The following is a 26,735-nucleotide window of genomic DNA, read 5'->3' on the forward strand; positions in this document are numbered from 1 at the left end:
GGTCCTGCAGTAGGATAAGGGGTGAGATCAGCAAAATGTCAGGTTATCTGCTGCTAACATAACCCCATCTGTAACCTCCAGGGTACTGGGGCCTTTCAGGAACATGTTTTTCACGTTTCACAGACCACCATAAATCGAAATAGCTGATACAACAGCTAAAGATCTTAAAGCAATTTGGAGACATTCGTATAGCAAATTCCCTTCATCTACCAAAGGAAATATGAGCATCTCTGAGGCAGAGCAGCTGCTTAATGGTTACAGAGCAATATTACACAACAGCTTAATCCAGGAAGAAAAGAACAACTCTGCGTTTGTGTGATGCTGTATTTACACTACATGTGTGCTTTTTAAAAAAAATAAAATTGAGTAGGAAATAAAGACTTCTACAAACTGAAAAGTCTCAAAGGCAATATCAAATTATATTATTTTACTTCTTTTTTATTTTTCTCTGACAAAAGCAACAGTAAATCACTACTCAGAAGTTAATATACTGTTTAACCTCCTTTACAAACAATAACAGAGGGACACAATGGCATATCTAACTGTTAATATCTCAAATTATAATCAGCACCATTTGAATGTTAAACAACATTTACATAGAAAATCCAAAGGAAGACTGATAATGCTCATTTTTACAGTCTACTGTGTTCTATTCTTGAAATTAAAAAAAAAGAAGCCACAGAAAGCAGTTATTAAATTCATGAAAGCTGTCTTCAAGTATTTGAAGGACTATTAATGTAGATGGTGGATTTGACTTATTCTGCATAGTTCCAGGAGCTGTTTTTTGGCTCAATAAACAGATTTGTCATTCAATGGGAACAGGCCTAAAAAGGCAAGTGAAATTTTGCAAAGGTAACATAACCAATATATTCCCAACTACTGTGCTGACCTTCACAAGTAGGCATTAACTTCACCTTCACAATTATCTTATAAAATATGTCATATTAGTGGTGTTGCCATTTTACAGATGAGGAAACTTTTATCTTACAGAGATAGTTTCTCAGTGGCTATAAAGACTCCCAATGGATATAAAAATTCTTGCTTTGTAAAGGAAATCCCCCCCCCCCAAAAAAGCAGAAAAATAGAAAAAAGCACCTCAAAAGTCATTGCAACCCTCAAATTCTCCCTTCTTACACAGCTGTTTTCCTATGTTAATTTTCTTGCATTGTTAGTTTTCTTGCATTGTTCATTTGGAGAACAAACAGGTGGATATAAGACATCTATAGGCTTTTTCCAGCCCTATGATTGCAGTTGTTCACTTTCTGCAACAGAGTTTAAAAGAAGGCTTAATTCTTTTTGTAAAGGGACAAGAAGAGATTACTTTATACTAGCTCTTTGCCAGTCTTCATATAACTTCAGATACCACAACTAACCCATTAGTAATTTTCTGGTGGAGGTGTTTATGACACATAGCTCTATCTTCAGTTTCTCAACTGACTTGAAGTATCCATGGTTAAAGTTTGAAACGGTGATTATAAAATAGAAATATTAATCATTGCAAAGATAGTGATTTTCTTCACAGAGATTAAATCTCAGCCTATAACCCAGGTTGACATTCTAATATTAATTTAGAATTAAGTATTATCTCTCAATATGAAATGTAAACCCATGATGATGATTTATGTGATCTGGGAGGGAGTCAGAAATTTTCCAACTGTAACACACGCTGATAGTGCTATATTTTTTCCATATTTCCTTCCAGTCCTTTAAACTTTTTCCTGCATATATATATAAATAAAATATGTGTGTGCTTACAAAATCAATATCAAATTTAAATACACTTGTATCCAGCTTTTTTCTTATTAATGTTGTATCTATCTATCCTTTTAGATAAAGTTTTTCAAAAGTATGATTTTTATGACTACACATTGCATGGCTGTATCATACTTTATATTAACCATTCCATTGTTTGGCATTTTAGGTTATTTCCCAATTTTTAAAACATAATAAACAAATAGCACTGTAATTAACATCCTAATACACAAATCTTTGTCAGCAATTCTCATGATTTCCTTAGGCTGGAGTTCCCAGAATTAGAATTATGGGGTCAAAGAACATAAACTCTTTTAAAACTCGTGGTAAAAACTGTCAAGCAGCTTTCCACAAAGTTGTTTTGCCGACTTATACTCCTTAGGGCAAGCTGTGAGCATGTCCATCTCACAATCCTGCTGCCAGAATTACATATTAGTAGGGATTTATTTTTAACTGTGGCAAGTTGATAGGGAAAAAAGGCCATTACATTAATGTTACAACTTTCGTTTATTTTATTTTAATAAAATGGACTCATTTCAGATATATGTGCATATTTCTTTCAACAGAACATTAAAAAACAGAACATTTGAAAAAAAATCAGAACATTCATAAATACATAAACATTAAAAATATGTAAATAGAAATTGTGCTAGCAGGAATTTTTTTCCTAATATCAATGAGATTGCATCTACAGTTTCACAATTCATAATGTTGGTTATGAATTTATCACTGATTTTTTTCTCATTATCTGAAAAAGTACTCACTTATTCCTAGTTTTGTCAGATTTTTAAAAAGTTTTCTGATGAGAATGGCTATTGAATATTTTCAAATTCTTTTTTGGCATTAGTAGAGATTATCTGTTTTTTTTCTAACAACATTTATTGGTGTTATATATTACTGGACTCCTAGATTTAAGTATCTTTACTTATCCATGGAAGATAGTTCTTTTAGTTTACTGTTGAACTGGTTTGCTCAGTTTCTTCTAATATTTCTACAGGTGGTTGGAAAACTTCTATGGAAACTTCTATATTTTATTGGTCAAGTTTTTATATCAGGAATATATACATGCTTCATATAATGGTTTTGATGATGGTCCAACATGTTTTATGCTCTGGAACAAAACAAAATATTATTTCATAAAAAGTTCTTGAATGTTTGGAAAATTCTACTAGTAATATCATCTTCCTTGAATCTACTGCAGAGAAGACTCTTAGATAACTCTGAATAGTGAATACTATTCTGAACTTTTGCTTTCTAATGTTGAGATAATTTTATTATATATTTTCCAAAAAAAAATTCAATTTTTCAGATTTCTAAAATTATTAGCACCGATATTTTATAGTTTACTAAGTGGGCTATGTTCATTTTTATGGCATAATAAAATTAAATGTATGCCCTCTTATCTTTTTAATGGATGTGGAAGGTATGCCTCTCTCCAACGGCATTAAAGCATTCTAGTTAAAAAGGCAGCCCTAGGGCAAGACTATTGCCATTTACTATGTAAACCTAAGGCAAGCTGTCTAACTCTTCTACACATCACATTTCTCTTCCCTAAAATATAGGTAATAATCATAGTACCGATGAGTAGATACGAAAATTGCACGTTGTTTTCAAATAATAGTAAAGCAGACATTTCAAGAGCAGGAAAGGAAAAAGTAGAACAGCCAAATTAGCAAAGAGAAAACACAATAAATAAAGCAATCACGGCAGCAAAAATAAGAAAAGAGGATGTAAAAATACATAACAGATATGAAGTAAAATAGAAAGGATAAAATAAAATACACAAATCATTACAATAAATGTATATAGACTGAATTTTCCCATGAAGGGAGTTTAGGTCAACTGAAAAAAACAAAATTCAACTGTTTTCGAGAAACACACCTAACACAAAATAATAACAAGAACAAAAAGTGGTAAATAAATGGGTGGGCAAAGAGAAATCAGGCAAATTCAAACAAAAAGGAAGCAGTGTCAATTAGCAACGGTTAAGAGAAAACTTAAGCTGAATTACAATAAAGATAGTTATAAATGGATAAAAGGCACAATAAAGAAGATAAATCATAAACCCCACATGTACCAAAAAATATTATGAAGAAATACATTCTATTAAAATACAAGACACTTTATAAAAAATAAAATCATGGTGATAATTTTTACTATTAATGTATCTTTTTAAGAATTGAACATGACTATTAGACAAAGACTAACTTCATATCATTCAAACACAAATTATACTTTACTGATATGTTCATGGAACTTCTAAAAAAATCGATCATGTTCTTGACCAAAGAGGCAACTTTAACAAATCCCTAAAAGTACAGACTTTTAAGGCCATACTGTCTCATCTTTGGCAAACAAAAGTAAATAATAAAAAATGACTAAATTATCTCAACTACCTAGAAATTAAGAAAATAAACCATGAACCAAAGACAAAAATCAAAAGGGAAATTATAAACTATCTAAAAAGCAATGAAAAGAAAAAGAAGAAAGGAACCCACTACTTACCATAAAAGAAAGAACAGCATCACAACACCCCCCAAAATATTATAAAGATGAAATTAAACATAAAAGCTGAAATTAACAGAATAGAAAAAAGGAAATATTTAAAATAATAAATAAAACAAATGATTCTCTAAAACGACCAGTAAGACAGAAAAACCAATGGCATGCCTGATTAAGGGAAAAAGAGAAAGTAAAAATAAACAAGTACAGTCATGAATGGCTTAATGACAGGGACACACTCGGAGAAATGTGTCAATAGGCAATTTCATGGTTGTGTGAACATCACAGAGTGTACTTACACAAACCTAGATGGTATAACCTACTACACACCTAGGCTGTATGTATGGAATTGCCTATAGCTCCTAGGTTACAAACCTATACAGCATACTACCGTACTGATAGCGTAGGCAATTGTACGACAATGGTAAGTATGTGTGTATCTAAACATATCTGAACGTAGCAAAGGTACATAAAAATATCATAATCGTATGGGACCACTGTCATATGTAATCTGTCTTCAACTGACCTATCATGATGGGGTGCAAGACTATACAAATATAAAAAGAAGACATAACCATAGAAATCAAATACATTAAAAGAATTATGAGAGAATAACACATACAACTTATTGACCATACTTTGAAAACTTAAGTGGGCAATTATTAGTAAAATAAAAGTAACCAAAATTGAGCAGAGAAATGGAAAACCTAAGCGGACCGATTACCCTAGTGAAGTGGTTGCCAAAGTTGCTGAACATTGGAACCATCTGGGATTCTTGAAAGCAGTTTATGTTGGGCATCCAACCCCAGCTATTCTGATTCAATTGATATGGGGTGAGACCTGGACCTGAGAACCCTTTTAAAAGTTCCCCCAAGTGATTCAAATGTGCAGTAAAGTTTGGGAATCACTATGACACCACATTCAGAATGTGGTTCCAGAGCCATTAGCATTGGCATAACTATGGAGCTTATTAGAAGTGAAGAACAGGCTGTACCCCAGACCCTCAGAATCAGAATCCACAGCTTAATAAGATCTGCAGTGATTCCTATGTGTACTTAAAAATATGACAATCCTAGAACATACTAGAAATGTGAGTAAAGAACTACCTTTGAAAATAGCACCAGGTCCAGGTGGGTACACAACTGGATTTTATGTATCCTTTATCTAGTCTTTAGGTTCCAATATTATTTACACTCTCCCAGGCCTTCGGAAATAATGACAAGCTTCCTCATGAAGAACGCTTTCTTATGAGCCTCTATGAGGCCAGTAAAACTTGAATACCTAAATTTGTAGCCTCCCTCATCGAAACAAAACAATGAACCAACCAATGAAAGATCAAGCACACAAGTAAATGTGACTTCCAGATGCCTAAATAAAATACCAAATTGAATATAGCAGTATTATCAAAAGAACAATACACTATTATCATTGGGGTTTATTCCATGAATCAGTGCAGCTCACTATGAGAAAAGCTATCATTACGATAGAGAAAAAAGTCATATGATCACATCAAGATGCTGAAAATGTACTTGATACCAAGAGGCTGGCTTACCTAATAATAAATCTAAGCACAAATAGACAAAACATACAATACAGACTCTTCAGCAAAATTCAACAATAAATTGTTCTAAAGGGGGAACACTAGTCTGCCATTCCTATTTTCCCAATCTCTCCAGCCTCATCCTCTTTGCAGCCCTTAAAAATGTCATCTGGAAATAAACTAGTCACAAAAAGACAAGTACTGTATAATTCCACTTACATGAGATATCTAGGGTAGTCAAACTCATAGAAACAAAGTCACATGGTGGCTGCCAGAGGCCGGGGACAGTAGGGAATGGAGAGCTGTTATTTAACAGGTATTGAGTTTCAGTTTTGCAAGATGAAAAGTTTCTGGAGATTGGTTGCACAACAACGTGAATATATTTCACACTACTGTATTATACACTTGAAAATGGTTAAGATGACAAATTTTACGTTACGTGTATTTCACTAAAATTTAAAAATGTAGTCTAAAATGTTGGACCCAATTACCATATTCTTGTTTACATATATTCAAGAATAACCTTTTACATTGAGATTTATGTCTGTCATCTTATTTATAACAATTACTTGGTCATAATTCTCATCTTAATTGTTACTATTCTCATGATTAGTCTATATATCTATATTTTTATTTATATATCTATGGTTATACTTTCCTGTTCTTAATTTTTTAACTGAGTCATCACATTGCCAGTCTTGGGTTTTCAAGTAAAATTTTTACAAATAAAATGAGGAACTCTATTTTTCCATACCATGAGTAATAAAGAATATATTTCCATTGCCTTCGACTGAAGGTGAAGCTCTTTGAATGAAAAAGAAATGTTTTTTTCATCACAGTTTCAGGTATTCTCCCACTGTCTCCTGGTATTTAACGTTGATAAAAGGAAATATGGAAGTAACTTGTTTTTCATCCAGGATGAAGAAAATTTCAAAATTTCAAATTTTTCTTCATCCATGAAATGTAAAAATTTCAACATGATATATTTAGATACAAGCCTCTCATTATGTGGCTGGAATAGCATTAGTCCTTTTGATCTGCACAGATAATTTTTAGCTCATCAAATTTTTCTCCATTTGTCTTTGATCCTACATTCTCCGATTTCTCCACAATGAACACCTAAATAAACCTTGAGTTTTCTATTCTCCCATCATCAACGCTTTTCTCATCATCTTAACCTCTGTGTTTCCTTTGCTTCTGGAGTGTATCTTGGGGCTGTCTTCTATATCAATGCTTATTTCCACAGTATCAGTAATGTTTCTTACTCCTCTGATGCAATTTTAACGCTATGAAAGCAATTTAGTTTTTCTTGATATTCTTCCTTATCTCACATAATACCATATTTATTGAAGCTATTCTTTTGTAAGTTCACTTTTCATATAAGTCTTCTGAGTAATCAAAGTGTTTTCTCTGGAATTTTTTTCTAGTTTTTTATTTTCAAAGATATGTCCTTGCAGATCTTGATCATATCCCATTTCCCTTGTTCCTCCGTATTTTCTCACCAAGGGCATATTGTTGTGTGTGTGTGGTTTTTCCCCCCTTTTTAACATACTCAGTAATGTAAACTAATTGGAAGTGACAGAAAACAGATCAATAAGCCATCTGAAGATGAGGGTAAAGGAAAGAATGAATTTCAAAGCAGTCAGAGGAAACTTTTGAGATTAGTGGAAAGGTCATCATCCTTGAGTGTGGTGCTGATTTCATGAGTATATGCATATGTCAAAACTGGCTGGGTGGGGTGGCTCATGCCTGTAATCCCAGCACTCTATAAGGCCGAGGCAGGTGGATCACTTGAGTCCAGGAGTTTGAGACCAGTCTGGGCAACATGGCGAAACCCTGTGTCTACTAAAAATACATAGCATGGTAGTATGTGCCTGTAGTGCCAGCTGCTCAGGAGGCTGAGGCACAAGAATTGCTTAAACCCGGGAAGCAGGGGTTGCAGTGAGCCAAGATCACACCACTGCACTCCAGACTGGGCAACAGAGTGAGATGCTGTCTCAACAAAACAAAACAAACAAACACACATGTCAAAACTCATCAAACTGTACACTATATATATGCAATTTATTGTATGCTATTATACCTCAATAAAGTTAGCAAGTGACCTATAAAGAGTGGTTTCCAAATTTTCAAAAAGTGCTATTTCTACAGCACAAAAAGAATCACAAGTGAATCAGAAACATTCAGTGTAATCAGGAACATTTTTGAAGGTATGAATTACAACAATCAGGTATTTTTTTGCAGCTTCTAGAAAGTTATCTTACCAGGTTCCTCATTCATGGTCAAGTGAACTCTAACTACATTATAGTATATTCCCTAGTAAACAAAAGCACAAAAGCAGCAACCAGGACTTCTCTACAGTTTCTCAAACTGGGAGAAGAGAAACTCTATCCACCTGAGACTACTATTCTGAATCAGCAATTGTATTGGAGTGCTACAATTCTCAGTCAGATACCTCTCTACAAAATTCATCATCAGTATGCTACATAAGATGAGGAGTTCAGAAAAATCTTACAAATAATCATGTCTAGGATGTGGTCTACCTACAGGGCATAAGAGGATCACTGTAAGTATCTCCACAGAAGTACCTGCTTTTTCTAGGCCTAGGTCAGGTTGAGTATGGGAATGATCCCACGCACTGCAAGAACAGGTTATTTATTTAATCTATTACTGGTCTCAGCCTCTGCTTCATAAATCTTGGACACTGTCCACAGCTAGGCATTGCCTTGGATGATAGGTATACAAAAAAGAAGAATGCAATACTCACCCAAAGGGGCTCAGAACTCATTAAGGGGAGTAGATATGAAAACAGAGATAAAACAGAGCACTAAATGCTAGTACTGTAAAACAGCACTGCAGAGAGGCTCTGAAGAAGTCTCACTGAGGAGGTGACAAGGCAGTACGAGCATTCCAGGCAGAGAAACAACATGAGCAAAGACACAAAGAAGAAGCACATGGCTAACGCTAAAGGCATGGTCCATGTGTGCAACGAACAAATCATGAAGGGTTATATTGTATGTCATGCTAACGAGCTAGGCTTAGCCTATAGTGGAGACCTTGGAAGCATATAAGGAGGTGAATGAAATAATCAGATTTGCACATAACCACAGACCTGCAATGGATATATCAGAGGGATTAAGAAATGAGGCAAGATATCAGCTACAGAGATTAGGAAATGATCAAAATGATATATGTGAGCTAAAGAGGCCGAGTGTAAATGTTTTTAAAGAGTTATTAAGATACAGCATCAATTATCTTCTTTATAAAACATTTTGCCCCTCTCATCAGCGGCCTGAGCCTCTATTCATTCCTCTGTTCCTTCTACATTCTTTCTCCCAAAAGCTCACAGGTACTCCCTTCTTCACCTGTCAACATTATATAAGGTAACATTATTCATGTGGGCTATTTTGGGGGTATCAATTTGGACATGGTAAGCATAAAATGGCAGAATACTTTATCACGTCCCAACAGAAATGCTCATCTTCTAGTTCTACCCTACTTATTTAGAAAATACTGCTCTGCTTAGAAAGTACTTCAATTCAGAAAATGACAGCAGTCCAAAGTACCAAATTTTAAAATGAAAAATCCATTGCATTGAAAACATTGCTGCAAAGTACACAATGGAGCCAACTTCTTACCATTCATCATGTCACTGTTCGTTTCATGACATTAACAAGTGGAAGTGATGACTTTAATGATAAGATCAAATCTGAAAGTCAAGTGGTTTTCCTGTCTTCTTCCTGGTGAATACTGCAGGAACATAGATACGTGCAAGGTATAGAGCACTGGGCAAGGGGAAGATATGTCTAGTGGAATCAGGAATTAAAATATCACAGCAAAAACAAGAGTTTGGCCCTAGTTTTATTATATAAAATAAAATGAAAGAGGCTAAGGTCCCTAAAGAGCAGAATGTAAGTCAAAAGATTTGTGACAACTTTGAAAACCAAAACCTGACCATTCTTTCTTAAATCCTTCTTTGATCAATGACATTATCAAGCAAAAGCTAATAAGAGTCAGCTGGGTGTGGTGGTTCATGCCTGTAATCCCAGCACTTGAGGAGGCCAGGGTGGGCAGATGACATAAGGTCAGTAGTTCAAGACCAGCCTGGCCAACATGGCGAAACCCTATCTCTCCTAAAAATACAAAAATTAGCTGGACATGGCCCATGCCTGTAGTCCCAGCTACTCAGGAGGCTGAGGCAGGAGAACTGCTTGAACCTGGGAGGCAAAAGTTGGAGTGAACCGAGATCACGCCACTGCACTCTGGCCTGGGCAACAGAGCAAGACTCTGTCTCAAACAAACAAACAAACAAACAAACAACATTCAAATTAACCTACAAAAGTACTTGTTTAAATTATTTGTTACCTAGATACGCTTTTATAGTCACACAGAAGGAAAGAAAAACTGAGATTTCAGTAGGAGATTTGCCTAAGATATTTAAATCACATCCTTTAATCCTATAAGGCAGAAAAAGATTAAAACTCAGGTAGTTAGATATATATCTACTTAATATTTTATTCTGTTTGCAATATATTACTAAAGAATTGCATGCTCTTTTTAAACATGATGCTTAAATATGCAAGTGGGAGTTGCCTTAGAGCCTGGACAGTTTAGTCCAGCAAGCTTAACTTCTGCAAAGTTCAGTGATTTTAACAAACCTTGAGCAAGTCCACTATATTTGTGATATAAAACAATCCCAGCTTTCCATCTGTGAGGCAGAAAATGCTTTGCATTATTAAATTGCAGCTGTATGTGGCAAAAGCAGATCTTGTAAATATGGAGAGGAAAGAATTTAAATTGAGAGGAAACTTTAGATGCAGGAGGTCACTGTAAAAGGAACATGAAGCCAGGCATGGTTGGCTCATGCCTATAATTCCAACACTTTGGGAGGCTGAGGTGGGAGGATCACTTTAGCCCAGGAGCTGGAGACCAACCTAGGCAACATAGCAAGGTTCTGTCTCTACAAAAAATTTAAAAATCAGCTGGGCATGGTGACACATGCCTGTTGTCCCAGCTACTTGAGAGGTTTGAGGTGGGAAGACTGTCTGAACCCAGGATGCAGGCTGCAATGAGCCGTGACCATGCCACTGCACTCCAGTCGGGGCAACAAGGCGAGACTCCATCGGGGCGGGGGGAAGAGGGGAGTTACATGAGATACTTGGGTAAAAGCAATCACTAAAAAATACTGCCCAGAGCTGCAGATACAGTCACAATCTCACCTAGAGGAATTTATGACTGAGATCTCTTTTCACATGAGGATTCTGACCCTCCCTTAAGGGAAACCTAGACATTCAACTAAGAAAAATACAGGTTATAGCAATAGCCTTTAAAATTTAGCAAATTACAACCTATTTATGTGCAAGCCCTCTTGGAAGTTTTCTGGAACTAGGTGAAGTATTAATTAAATGCCTACATTAATATATTAAAATTTTACTTGGATTCTATGTTACCTTAGAATAACACAAGACCTTAAAATTTCAGATAACACAAGACCTTAAAATCTGTAATCCCAGCACTTTGGGAGGCCGAGGCGGGTGGATCACGAGGTCAGGAGATCGAGACCATCCTGGCCAACACGGTGAAACCCCGTCTCTACTAAAAATACAAAAAACTAGCCGGGCGCGGTGGCAGGCGCCTGTAGTCCCAGCTACTCGGAGGCTGAGGCGGGAGAATGGCGGGAACCCGGGAGGCGGAGCTTGCAGTGAGCCGAGATCGCGCCACTGCACTCCAGCCTGGGCGACACAGCGAGACTCCGTCTCAAAAAAAAAAAAAAAAAAAAAAAGACCGTTGTAAAGTTAAGGAAAATTTGAACTAACTGTATCCCATGAATGAGTCCTTTCTCTGACAGCAATGTGAAAGGAGAGCACTGTGTTGAAATTAACTCTTCTCCCATCCTTTCTTTCTCTGACCTATATATTAATACAATTCATGAAACACAAATCTGACTTGCTGAAAAATCCCTGATGACTCACTACTTAAGAACCTATATTCTATGTCATGGCTTTAAATGGTGCTCAACATCAGACACTAAGTTCCCTTCCTTTCCCCTTCTTCCATGTGAAATGCTCTTTCCTCTCCTAGGACTATATCCACCCTATAGCCTCTTGTTCATCTTTTATATCCAAACTGTTCCACGTATCTTATCATATTCCCTGGGAAGGGGTAGACATCACTGACTCCACTATGATTGCTTCTTTAAATATAAACCTGTGTGCACACATCTCTTGCCCAGTAGGCAGTCACATTTTTTAAAGGTTTGTCTTCAATTTCAGGCAAGAAATAGTATTCAGAGGTCAAATAAGGGTCATGGTAACTGAGAGGTGAAAGTAAATTCAAGAGACCTTTCTAAGCAGAATATAAATGAATATTTGGAGGATAAGGAAGAAGAAGGGTTCTTGGGAAAGAAATCAGGAGCAACTCTAACCAAGGGTGTCAGGGTGTCTGGATAGGATTCTGGTGACTCCAGGATATCTTAAAAAGGGAAAAAGCAAAAGCAAAGAAAACAAAAAACCCAAGTCTGGTTAATGAAAATAAATTTAATTTTGGAAATGTTACATTTGAGTTAACCATGAGACATCTAGGGAAACATGTTGGAAAAGTAGTTGGACACTTAGGTCTAAACCATTAGGAGAGAAAGCTATTTCAAAGGCATACATCTAGGAGAAAAAGTAAATATATTTTAAAAATCGCAAGGTACTGAAAACACAGAGAATTAAAGACAAAAATCTGATTAAGAAGACAGAAGAAATCACCATACGCAATTTTTTAAAATAGGAAGGTTCCTGGATTACCAGGAAAGGTCCTGTTTTCAGAAGCATGGGCAAAGTTTTAAACACAGCATGGCCAACTAAATCCAATAAATACTCAGGAATATGGAAGCAAGAACAGAACAGAAAGAAACCACTGGTCAAGGATTTAATGAGAATCATTTCAGTGGGGAGAAAACCTCAGGAAAAATCAAGATGGAATTTCACGGGAAATCAAGATGAGATTTTGACATCCTTCGTGTCATGTTACGAAGAAGAAGACAGCGATGAGATACTTGGTTGAAGAGGTTTGTCTGAATGAGGAGCAAAAGATATATATATCTTAAAATAAGAAATAAGTTGGCAGGTAGGAATCAGTGAAATAAGAGGCAGAGTAAGAGGGCTAGGAAAAGTAAAGGACAGACACAGACATTTCAATAGACATAAGAAGTTGATGGCTTCATAAAGTAGAAACACCATGGAAAGGAAAGGAGGAAAAAAATTTATACAATGTTAATACAAGCTTCTACAAAATAAATTCTTGGTAGGAAAAAAGTAATCTCTAAAGATATATTGGTACCCTTTCTCATGTCAATACTGAGATTTATGTAACAAAAGTCACTCCACCTTTCCTTTTATGCCAATAGGCTTACAACAACATTTGCTTTCTAAAAATTACAATTCTATTTCATCATGAGACTTGAAAGCATCTGTTTCTTTTGCCTTCTTTATAAAATCTCTAACATTCTATTCTTATGCATCTTCTGTAACTTGGGTATGTCATCTTAAGCCTTTAGAGAAGAGCAGTATAAAAATTCAACACTTTTTTTTGTTTGTTTTTGAGACAGTGTCACTCTGTCACCCAAGCTGGAGTGCAATGGTATGGTCTCGGCCCACTGCAACCTCTGCCTCCTGGGTTCAAGCGATTCTCCTGCCTCAGCCTCCCAAGTAGCCGGGACTACAGGCAAGCGCCACTACATTCGGCTAATTTTTGTATTTTTAGTAGAGACGGGGTTTCACTATGTAAGCCAGGCTGCTCTCAAACTCCTGACCTTGTGATCTGCCTGCCTCAGGCTCCCAAAGTGCTGGGATTACAATTCAACACATTTCTATTTGGTTACACATCAAATGACACTTTCTGCAGGAAGCCTTCTTGATCAAACTAGCTGGAAGAGAAAGTAGAATGAAGAAACCCCTCACTTTTATCAAGCACCTGCTATCTGTCAGGTATGCTTCCCTATCTGTTCCTCACAACTGGCATGAACACAATTGACTGCACAGAGCAGTTGGCTGACTTGCTTACTCTCCTGATGACCCTTACAATCATTCAAGGGAAAATTTTAATTCCAAAGTTCATGCTCTTTTCACTCCACCATGCCACCTACAAGGGCAGGAAACAGTGTTTCACAACTTTGAACTTCTACAACACCTGCGTTGTAATACTAACATTTAGTCTTTATCTTAAATATAAATACATATGCAATATATATTTCATATAATTATGTATATATTATTTTATATATTTTATGAACAAAAACATTTGGGAAAAGTAAGGTTCACGTGTAACTCACATTTTTATCTTCTCCAGTATCTAGCCGAATGTGATGCATACAATAGATGCTCAATAAATATCTGTTGGCTGAAAAATCTACCTATAAACAGCTCTTTCTGAATTGTTCATGGTTCTTGGTGTAAAATGGTGTGTATTTTACACAAGGGCAAATGGCTGTTTCTGCTTCTAATGTTGAGCTGAAAAACTCAAATGTAGTATTTAATTGTTAACTCAGCAATCATTAGGCAATGAATGTTATTTGTTATCTCATAGAGTAGGTGACTGGGGAGACATGGAAAAATCTCCTTCTCTCAGGACCTTACAAGATATTCCTAAATTGGCCCCCTTTTTTTCTCTTTCACATTAAGTATTACAAATAATCAGGCTAGAAGCACTGTGGTGGCTGGGCATAGTGCCAACTGCTATGTAGATCAACCTTTCATGAGTGGGTTGTATACAAGTTCCCATAATGTACCCTGTAAAATTATGTAGCTGAGGGCTATGCGTTCTTCTGGCTTTTTAAGAGTGATTTGTGAAAGAAACACTTCCCTCATCCTCTCTTCCTTTTCTGAACCCTACTCTAAATTTGAACATTTAAGAACTTTATTGAATGTGATGTCTCCAAACAAGTTAGAGGATAAAGAAGAAAAATGTTTCTAAAACAGAATATGTTTAAAAAAAAAAAAAAGAAAGTCCTTTGATTTTAGCACTGACCCATAGAGACCTCATTCTCAAATTACTTAAAGGCTTTACCTACGATGTCAGGTCTTACCTGCTGTTAACTAGTTCTTTCAGCATCTTTCTCTAAATATTTTTATGAATAGAGACCCTATTTATAGTCGAATGCATACTGTCTAGTGCCAAAGTTTAAAATAACCTTTTACGTATCATGAAATAGTGCATTTTTCCTCATTAAAAATATCTTGATCCTAACGGACACAATAAACGAGGACATGAGAAGAAACAGACATGAATTTATTAAGAAGTGAATGAGGCCGGGTGTGATGGCTCATGCCTGTAATCCCAGCACTGTAATCCCAGCACTTTGAGAGGCTGAGGCAGGTGGATCACGAGGTTAGGAGTTCGAGACCAGCCTGGCTAACATGGTAAAACCCCATCTCTGCTAAAAATAGAAAAATTAGCCAGGCACGGTGGCAGGCGCCTGTAATCCCAGCTACTCAGGAGGCTGAGGCAGGAGAATTGCTTGAACCCGGGAGGCAGAGGTTGCAGTGAGCCGAGATCGCATCACTGCACTCCAGCCTGGGCGACAGAGTAAGACTCCATCTCAAAAAAAGTGAATGAAATATGATTTGAAAAAGCCAGAGTAAATTTCTCTTTTCTTAAACTTTGACTTTAAACACCACATTTGAAGATAAAATGTGGTATGAGGTCCTCAAGGGCCTATGCAAATTTGTCTCCCTTTATGGACAGATTAAAACGTACTAAGTTTGTCCTAAATTCTAAGATTTGAAAAATCAAGCAAATATCGGCTCCAGTGATCTCAACAGATGAACAGATGACAATGAATACTGCAGATTTTGAACTAGTTTTCCTAATAATTACCTGGTTCATTTCTATTAGTTTTATGACAACCCTCTGTTGGTTTTGATTTCAGTATCTATAAAATAACATTGAAGAGAGAGCTATCTCAAAATTTTTATGACTTAAAGAATTTCTTAAGTGCAAGATAAGCACATATCTATCATTAATAGATAATCCTTCTTTGATTTACTCAATTATTTATTTAGTGTCATCCTTGTTCCAGAGAGGATATAAGGTGGCTTACTTGAGGTACACCCGATATATAATCCTATAGGTTCCTAGAGGTGTTGCCACACTACATGCATAAGTCAACACACAAAATAGCACAAGCACCTATAAAACCTATAAACAGGAAAGTAGCAAGTTAAGTCCATGTTATTCCAGGTAAGAAAGTTCTGCTTAATGTTACTAGAAGGGCCCCAAAAGTTTATATCATAAAATGTGCAAAAACTGCCCTAGGATTTAACATGTCTTCGTCATATTACCAGCCTAGAATTCCCCACAAAACTACAGCCTTCCTGAACTCCAAAATAAGACATTAGTTTGGAACTGACTTAGAAGCAAAAATCTGAATTCTAGATTGCTATGTTTTCCTTGGATTTTACCCATTCTGACATTAGGCAAGTGATTGAGATTGGGAAATCTTAAAGATCATAGTCCAAAGAATGTAGACACACAAAATAATAAAGCAAGTCAAAGCTAATTTCCAAAGATTACAACCCAATCAATCACACATTTACAAAAAGTAGCAGTGGAGTTTTTAATTATTAAAGGTAAAAAGAGATTCATGTCTAAATCCCAAAATTAATGGTTTACCCTCATTTGGTCCACAAGAGTTGTTTGCTATAGCCGAGAGAGGACATTTTTAGTTCTATTGCTCAGGAGGGATTAACTTGTTAAAAGAAAAAAAAAAAAGTTAATATAAATATATAACTTCTGACTCTATCATAAACAAGGCAAATGTATATCCCTAGAAAAATGAAGTGCTTAGCGCGTCTCAGCCAAAATTGCAATGCCATGTCCCTAGGTGCTATCTGAGTTATAGAGAACCTTCACTATGAAAAGATTATGGTGCCCATCCCTGCCATATAACAAAGAATGCAAACAAAATATTAAGTCACAAATAGTTTAAAGAAATACCATAAAGGCTACTTAAAAGCTCTATAAAATGACAAATGACAAAAAAGTTATTTAAATATTTTATAAAATAATATCAAATATTCCTTCTTCCGAAAATGTGTTGCCTTTGTTGCTTGTGCTTAAATACTAATTCCAATAGAGAAACTCAAGGTAAGAACTAAAGGCCTATCTGTAGATGTCCATACTATAGTTTGAAGAGCTTTAGGGTCACCCTTCAGAAGTTCTAAGTCAGCAAGGAAGTAGTCTCAAAGTCAGACATTCAAGTCTGATGCTGGAGAAAAACCAAGCCAGAGAAGGTGTTAAGTTTGTGGGTAGGCATATGTGTCTGCACTTACAGGATGATCGGATGGGATTCCACCTTCAAGTCAACAGTGGGGAACAGATTTCAAAGAGCCTATACCTCCAAAAGGGCTTGAATTTTTGCCATCTCTTCCCAAGTCGTTGGGGAATAAACACAAGAATAGATGGCAGCAATTTCCATGGGTTGCACATCTCCCAGTGGAAAACTACCAGCGAAAAGAAAGTGTTGGCATTCAAGGTGATCTTTTTCAAAAGCTTAGCTTGTATTTGGTATAACAATTCAAGCAGCAAAGTGATTTGATTGTTTCATTGCTTGTGGTGGTAGACTGAATTTTCTCATAAATGGATCGTGCCTTCTCAAGATACTGAATCTCAATTTTGGAGATTTCACATATTGGCCAAGGCCAGAATTACAGAGACAAAAAGAGCTCCCTAAAGATAAATTATGTCCTAAAACACCAAATATGCTTATATTTATAAAACCAGCTTTTAATAGAAAGTATAATTTATACCAATCGACTACAAAAAACTTAATAAGTTCTAGTTGTTCACATTAAAAATTAGAAAACAATTTATAGTCTAGGTTTAATTTATTTCAAAGTATTACAAAACAAACTCATAAGCTCATAAAAAATTCTTTAATAATCTCTATCGTTAAGTCCAAAACAAAATTCCTTAATAAGCCTTATGGTTGAGTTCATAGTATTACAATACACAAAACATATTAAAATGAATATTTTACTTTCTGGATAATCAAATAAAATTCTAATTACATTCCATTTAAGTTGGATATAATGTGTATTTTATTACATTCTGGCTCTAAAAAACTAGAATTGATGTATGATTTACGTATATACAATTTTCAACTAATCATAAAATGTATTTATCTGTAGCATCCCAGTTTCAGGACATTGTCTCAGAAAGGTTTGAGTTCCAAGGAAAATGTAAAAGGGAAAAAAAAATTAGAGATGTTCTACCCTGATTGTTTCTGTTTGCCATGTTACATGCAAACAGAGAAATAAAGAGATACTACATTGAATGAAATTTTAACCAAGCTTCTTGACAAATATTGAAAAATCGAATGATGTTACGTAACTATTCAAGGATTATTTATTCAGCTCAAGTAGAGAATGGTTTTAGGTGAGTATAATTCCTTCTGTACATGTTCAGAAATGCACTTCAAACAATAACTACTATATTAATTTCAAATCAAGCTTTCCTTCAAATGCAGAAAACATATCCGACATTTAGTCCAACTTATAATAGCTATCAACTCTTTTTCCACCAAAGGTTCCCCTCTACTGCCACCTCATTCTTTGTAAGATGAGTAAGGAGACTTTTAAAAAATGTTCGGATAAAATTCATTTTGTCTACCATGCAACACATGGAAAATATCAGTTAATTAAACAGGAAAAAATATTTGTAAAGTTAAAAGACCCTATAAGTTAATGAAATACTCTGAACTTCAGAAAAGTTTTGACAAAATTTATTAAATTCTAAATAGCCTTTTTGGAAAGATAACTAAAATAGTATCAATCCTCCATTCACACCCAACAAAATAAAATAAATTTAACTGGGAATTACATTTTAAATTGTTCATTTTTAATGTTTTGCTCTCAATGTATAGTAATATTTGAATGATTTATGAAGAAAATGACAAATCAACTTAGCATACATTTTTAAACCTGCGTTTAATTAGGACTTTTTATCTTTGAAGTGTATACTACTTTTGTCAACAATATGATTTTGTACAATACAGAATAAGTATTTGGAAAAAGATAATTTTTCTAAAATAAACAATATAGACAGGACTCAGAAAAATACAGTCTGTTTTGATTTTGCATTTTTACTTGTATATCTACTTGCTGTATCTTTCTAAAATCATGTTAAGACAAAATTGGTCTGATATATTTTCTTGCAATTTTGAGGTTCTTCCGGTATTTCAGCCTCACATTAGCTAAGCACAACTTCAAGGAAGATCAAACGATGCAGGACCTAAAAACTAAGTCTACCTGAGGAAACTTTTCCTATTACTTCGTATGAACTTTTTGGTTTATTTTCAATGAAAAGACAGATGAGATTGTTTGGGGAGATGGGGGGCATGTGTAGCTGGTTCAGGGTTTTTGTGTTTGGTTTTGTTTTTGTTAGTTTATTCTTAGAGCACTCTTTTACTAAAGTCACCAATATAATTCACATTCTTTTAATAATGAAAAACTCCTTGTGCTAGTTTTATCTCACGAGAAAAAACACAGCTCCTAAATCAAAAGCAAAATGCTGTATGTTCAGAGCTATATGAAGACAGCCAAGTTATAAAAGCCCATTTTCAGATCTGGAACAACTTCTGAAAACAAAGAGGGTATTTGGGATACCTTACGCTACAGAAAAAAAAAATTCCTGCTTTCATTATTTCCTGATTCTGGAGATCCAATAAAAACCTTATGGAATAAAATGTCTTGCAAAAATCCTTCAGTGAAAACATAACCAACCACTCCCACCCCCAACCCCCTTTTAAAGTAATGAGAGTTGATAAACTATAATTACAGTATGAAAATGTTTACATTTTCTTATGAGTTTTAAAAGAAAGATTAAAAGATTCATTGCCTTTCCAAACAGCAATTATTTTAGCACCTAAAAGATACACAACTAAAATATATGCATATTTATTTTCAAAGAAACACCAACAAAAATTAAAACATTGGTGATTAGGTAAATACTGATGACGCCAATATAAAAGTATTTGCCACTGCAAAGGGCCTAAGCACAATCACATCTTGTCCCGATCATACCTGCCTGCCAGAACAAAATAGGCAGCCGACCAATTATGGGGTGTTTATCTATACAGTGGTACCTTTGTTCTCCAACAATGTCAGATTGCAAACGTCCTGGAACACATATTTACCTGGAGGATTCTTGGCAGGATCATTGTGGCTTGGACTTCCTGATTGTCCAGAATCTGTAAAGAAATCACAGAAAATGTTTTCTTTTTAATTTGTTTTGAAAGAATTTCACAATCCTCAAGGGACTTGGAAAAAAATGTTTAAGGTATAAAAATGAAGGTGAGTGCTTAAATAAAATATACTTTCCCAAGCCTTTTGATAGAAACATTTTACTCATCCAACTAGATAAATGCATATACATATTTCTATGTCAAAAGGAAAAGACAAGTATTGGTCTACAGTTTTCTTGGGCTAGAGCAAGGTTTTTTTGAAACAAAAGATCTGGCTACAAAGCCACTGAAGACGGTTTGAAGGTTAGGCAAATACTGAGGCCTGCCAGTAGCAATATGAAATAAAGCAGATATATTCTCTTAAAAATGCAATCTGAGTGTAATTAAACATGCATTTAAAAGCCTGAAAGTATGTTTTTATTCAATGAGTAAAATACACAGAAATGAGAGTCCGCTTTTCCAGGATTTCACACATAAGTACACATACCCACTCCAATAATCCCCCAACCTACTGGATCCAGGCCCAGATTTGTCTATATCCCATAATAGCAATCGATTTGCAAACACCAAGAAAAGCATAAATTACTAGGTAGAAACCAACATGGCTTTGTGGAGAGCAAATGGTTGGATCAATTTAATTTCCAACCATGACAGATGGACAGACTTTGCAGATAAGGAGGAAGAGATCAATGTCGTATATCTGAATTCCCTACCCCATATTATTTCTCATTGATGCTACAGAAAGAAACGTGGAAGATATACAACTGTTAGGCAACATGCCTTTCTGGACTGATCTGACACTGTTATGTTTTGCTCACTCCTCTTCCCTCCTTGTCCCCTCTGCATTTATCTGTGTCATTTGCCCATATTATTATACACTTACTTGCAAGTTGCTTTGTAATCTTCTTTTATTGGTTCTAGCATTTAAGTTTTGTCTCCCCAACTAAATTGCATATTCCTAAGCAGAGGCAGAGATTCTGTCTACTTCTTTTGTGTCTTCCTCAGTGTGCTGTTCATGGCTGTGAATGCACTAGGCTTGCAGTAAACGCCAGAGGAATGGATGGCTCAGCTCCAGCAGGCTCTTTGCTTGCCTAGAAAAGGCAATTTTGAACTTGATAATGAATTTCAACAAAATTTGATAGGTGGGGCACAAATGACAGTTCTGTCATATACTGCCATATACTGACAAGTCTCTTCCCCCAAACCTTGCCATTATACTTGAGCCAAGAAAGTGATTTGGTTAAGCAGGAAAATCATATGCTGGTTTTTTTATCGGAGTTATTCTGTCCTTTCAGGTAAGTGATTAACATACTGAAACTGCTGCTTCTACTATTAAATGTAAGAACATCCTGTTAGTTTCTTCTCATATAAAACCTGGTTATTTATTTCTGCCCTTTGCCTCATGCCTGTTAGCTTAGATATAATGCTGAGATCAGAATTTTACCCCTTCATCCCATTTCCTTAATTGTCTTTTTGGTTTTATTCTAGAACAGATCTCACGAAATCTTAGCAAGCATATTTAGTGATTCCCACATTTTCCTCCAATTGTTTCCTGATTTCTCAAAATGAAAGTAAAGAAACTAGAAATGACCACTCTTCATCTGGCTCGAGTCTCCTGAAGACTGTCAGAGAGCTGAAAATACTCTAAAAATCCCATCTCCCATGAAGCCCTCTTATTACTTTTTCTGAAATCAAAGCAAGATTCAGTGACTTATAAATTAGAAGATCAATCTTCTTCGTTCTACATTCCTATAAAAAAAGTGGTACCATATGGGCCACTTTCCAGGCCTGGAGTATGATAGCTACATAAAAATGATAAATCATAACTTTTTGCTATAGCATCAGCTATTTTTCCCTTGAGTCCCTCTGACAAATGTCTCTCAGCATTGGTACTACATTCCAGTTTAATTTCTCAAGTGATTCTAACACTTTTTAGGAATTCCTACTTATGTATAATACACCCACTGACCAGAGCCTCCCTATGTTTTATTTTCCCTCCAAAGCTGTCTCACTCTTATGAAGGTCTAGACATGCATCCCTCAGCGTCGCTAATGCCACGCTTGTGATGAAACCTGAGATAGTTAAAGTTGTCACTTCGTTGCAGCAGTCGCCTCATTTCAGGAGTTGTAGACTCTCTGCATGAGCCTTAGCATGTTTAGTTACAGCAACTTCAAAATGGTGCCACAAAACTCTTTTCCATCATCTGTTGCTAAAATTTGGGTTCAGCAGAGAAAAGAACGAAAATCTCTTCCATTCTTAAGAAAGGATCCAGCTAGAGAAACTCTATTCTTTTCTGCTGTAAATTATTTTTTCTTCTCATTTCCAACAATTGCAGACCAACTTCTTCGACTGAAAAAATATACTTACTAAAAAACCCACAAGCATTTGAGGGAAAGCTGAAGTAGACCCTAAATTTGAGGCACACATTTGCTTTTTGTAGCAATTCCACTTTCTAAAATGATCTGGTGTTTACTGGCACACAATGACAGACTTTCCTTCATATGCCAAAGCTCATGCCCTCTCATGAAATAAAACAGGGTATACTGTGTCCCAGAAACATAGGAGAGGGCCCTCTCAGTGAGCAAATGACAGAGCATTTACTTTTCAGACTGTAAATTCTAACACTATAATCTACTCTTAACTCTTATGTCACCTTATATTGGTCACTTAATTCCAACTGCTGGAAAAGGAAGTAACCAGGGAGTCGCGGTTGGCAGAGAAACCAGAAATGAACTGTTATTGTGGTTGACTTCAGAGAAAGAATTATTCAGACCACATCTAAACCCCTTCCAATTCACCACCTAGGTCAAATTACTCTACACCCAAAGGTTTTATTTAACCACTTCCATCACTTTGCTCAACACCTCCCACCTCTCTCTCTCTCTCTCTCTCTCTCTCTGTGTGTGTGTGTGTGTGTGCGCGCGCTTAATATGTTATAGTGAAGCCTGGCTCTGTCCCTCACTTGCGGCATGATCTTGTACAAAATTACTTACTCTTAAGTGTCTTGGAGTCTGGATCTTGAAAACTGCAATAATATTATCTACCTTGTAAAATCATTGCAAGATTATACCATATTAAGTACCAAAAGCATTGGGTCAGACACAGTCTATATTATCAGTAAATAAAAGACATTATTAATATTAAGCATAGAGTCACATTAAAAATGATTAATATATTTAATGGTTTAAACATATTAAAATGAAAAAAAGTATTCACTGTAATGTGGCTCTATGCTTAATGATAACTAACTTTTAGGAAGAAAGGGAGAAAAGGGACATAACTAAGTTCTGTCCATCCCAACACAAGCATCTAAAAATGACTTGTGAGTTGACTAAGCATGGAGAAGCGTGCATCCACCTGAGAAGTCCTGCGTAAATGCTTTCATCCCTCACTCCCCAAAAGGGAGGAGCCCACTGCTGCTTCAAGGCTTTTAGGAGCTGTCATGCTCAAAAGGCAGTAGACAGCAGCCAGTTGATGAAAATTACCTTCCAGAAGGCTGAAGTCTTTGAGGAACAAGGCTGCTAAGAGTTGTGAGCTGCCCAGCATACTGGGTCTAGTGTCTGGGGAAAAAAAAAATTTTTTTTTTTTTTTTTGAGACAGACTCTTGCTCTATCACCCAGGCTGGAGTCCAGTAGCACTATCTCAGCTCACTGAAGCCTCCACCTCCTGGGTTCAAGCGATTCTTGTGCTCCAGCTTCCCGAGCAGCTAGGACTACAGGCGCACACCACCATACCCAGGTAATATTTGTATTTTTTGGTAGAGACGGGGTTTCACCATGTTGGCCAGGCTGGACTCTAACTCCTGGCCTGAAGTGATCCGCCCACCTTGGCCTCCCAAAGTGCTGGGATTACATGTGTGAGCCACCACGCCCAGTTTAGTGTCTGGAAAGATTCTGATGCAGTAGAGAAAAGAGAGTTTTTGAAGGCAGCCAACCAAAACCAGTCCTCCCTCATTCCCTTCCACCTCTCATTTTCTCTTCCTTGATCTCAATCTCTATTTTCTACATTTCTGTGTTGTCTCTTTCTGACTTGACTGGGCGTAATGTTGAACTGAAATAAATTTTGTATTACATATTTATGAAAGTTTCATGTTCCCCATTCTTTAAATGTGGATTAAACATATGTTTATTCTTCTAAAAAAAAAAAAAGGTAATGAAGTTACTTCTAAATTATTATCTTTTAAACTTAATCAGTTCCTTCCTCTCCAGGTTAAAGATTCTCCAAGTACAAGAAAAGGTTCACATTTATGCAGGACCCTTACCAACTTTTCAATCCTTTCGTCCACTCCTTTTGTAAAAAGCAGTCAATCTCTCGTGGCTCTTCCAATATCTAAGCTTTACCCGAGGAGTGAGCAGTTTTTTCTAATGACCCCATTTTATGGAAGATCCTGGGATACGTAAGTGATCAAACAGCGTGTCCAAAGTTACAAAGCAACTATTAAAACTTCTGTTCTCTATATGGGCAGCCTATTCAGACACAATACTTCTTGTATTGTTATGATGCAATCCTAAAATAATGTACAGCCAAATGACTTTTCAGTAGTTTAACTGTTTCTGGAAAACTTATCTTCCCCTAACTTCCCTCACCCTTCCCACTATTCACCAATACATTCAAGAATCTTTTTATTAAGCCTTTAGCTACTTTCTATATCTAAGTTGGAAGTAATCATTAGCATCACTGAACTCTATACACTAATTGATGTCTTAAAGAGAGGCCAATTCTATAAATCAAATTTAGTTTGGATTGTCTCCATTAAGCAAAGGAAATTCTAATGTTTTCTGGACAATCTGGTGGAAGCTCTATAAGATGTGTGTTAAATATATATGACAATAAATAAATAATAGCCTGTAAAGTATTTCTTACTGAGCACTAACTTTCTGGAGTAGATACACTGCAACTATCTGAGGTAGATAAATCATCAAAACTGTCAAAGATTTTTTTGTAGGTCATTAATGTAAGCATCATTCAAATGTAAATCAATTAAGATTTATGCTCATGCCTGTAAATCCCAGCACTTTTGGAGGCCGAGGCAGGCAGACTGTTTGAGGTCAGGAGTTCAACACCAGCCTGGTCAACATGGTGAAACCCTGTCTCTACCAAAAAATACAAAAAAGTAGCTGGGTGTGGTGGCACACACCTGTAATCCCAGCTACTTGAGAGGCTGAGACATGAGAATCGCTTGAACCTGGGAGGTGCAGGTTGCAGTGAGCCAAGATCGGCTCATGTATTCCAAACACTCGGTAATGTTTGGAACACAGTAAGTGCTCCATAATGCTTATTAAATTTATATTTAATTTACAATAATGATCTTTAAATATTGTTTTTAAAAAAGAATACACACTCTATGCCATGTAGAAGTTCAGAGGCTACCTGAAGAGACGGAAATATACAAATTAAAAAATACACAAATCAAGAGGGGACAGATGATTCTTCCTAGGAAGGGTAGGCAAAGGCATATCATAAAAGATATCAAAAGAAGGTGACCTTAGGAACAATGCCATGAAAAAATGACCTGATTTCCCACCTTTCTAAGACATAGTTCACTCTTTTACCAAGATGATCTTTATAAGACCCAAAACTGATTAAGCTAAACATCTGCTAAAACCTTTACATATATTCTGAAACTAGTATGCCATTCGTGGCACCTTGATCTGGCCTCCATCAGCACCTGGGTCATACTGTAGCCTTTTGGTTCCTTGTGTGTCTCCTTCATTTGATGTCTCCAAGTCTGTGCATAATGTTCCCCCTTTTTTCTCCCTGAAGTCCCCCATGGTGAGGTCATCCCCTTTAGATCCTCAACAATATGACACGAGGTCTACTGCCCTATTTAGCCTTATATAGCCCTAATCTTTGGGATAAGGCCTGGCACATTTGGTTGAGTCAAATGAACAAAAAACCATCAGTCTATAAACTATGAAAGTGCACAAAAAAGAAAGACAAAGCATACCGCTCTGTGTAAAATCACACATTAGAAGTCAAACAGATAAATTTCTTGTGGCAAGCCAGGGAACCAGACACACAATTCCCAGGGCTAAGTCTCCCAGTCTAATGTAAGGCTCAGTCCTACTTCCCAACTTCCTGAAGAAATATTTGGAAAAAGATAGGGTGGCTAAGATGTACTATTTTGAGTCAGAAATTATTTTTTGTCCATCTCCTATAAAGAGAAGAAACCTTTGGTGAAGGTCCAGGTCCCTACTTTGCAAGCACTGGGCCAAGAAAGTTTTAATGACCTTTATACATAAACTTTCTACTCCTAGATGAAATTTCTTTTAGGATCTCTTTTTATTCTCTGACACCATAGCTTGAGGATCAACAGAAAAAGATAACTGGAGAAGCATAATTTTAATTTATAATGATTTTGGAGCAAAGAAGGAGCTGTACAAGGTGAGTTTTCAGGTCCCCTGTGGCTCTAAAATTCTATGATTCCATAACAATATAGCTTTTATATCAAGGGATATCAGAGGAGTAAATGAAACCCACACTGTAACCTATTAACCTACAGACAGCCTCTTGCTAGAACTAAACGTAGTCATCATGTCATAAAGGGCCCCTTTGTCATAGTCCTTTGCCTTAAGCAGGTGAAGAAATAGCCCATTGTCAATGAAAGAATACCATGAGATTTTTTTAAGGCTTAGAACAGTCTCTTTCTTTCTCTCTAAAACATTATTAATTGATAATATAACAGTATATTTTTACAATTAAGTATATAGCATG

General features: G+C 36.0%; 1 protein-coding gene across 14 annotated transcripts in view; it reads right to left on the reverse strand.

Annotated features, from left to right (window-relative positions):
- The window catches only part of NFIB (nuclear factor I B), a 241,872-nt gene that overhangs the window by 76,653 nt on the left and 138,484 nt on the right, over positions 1-26,735 (reverse strand). For all 14 annotated transcript variants that reach the window (XM_030919688.1, XM_030919685.1, XM_030919683.1 and 11 more), the window contains exon 3: positions 19,974-20,027. In XM_030919688.1, the coding sequence (XP_030775548.1) occupies positions 19,974-20,027 (54 nt within the window). The remainder of the gene's footprint in view (positions 1-19,973; positions 20,028-26,735) is intronic.

This window comes from Rhinopithecus roxellana, chromosome 16 (assembly GCF_007565055.1).
Source record: "Rhinopithecus roxellana isolate Shanxi Qingling chromosome 16, ASM756505v1, whole genome shotgun sequence".
In the NCBI taxonomy this organism is placed as follows: domain Eukaryota; kingdom Metazoa; phylum Chordata; class Mammalia; order Primates; family Cercopithecidae; genus Rhinopithecus; species Rhinopithecus roxellana.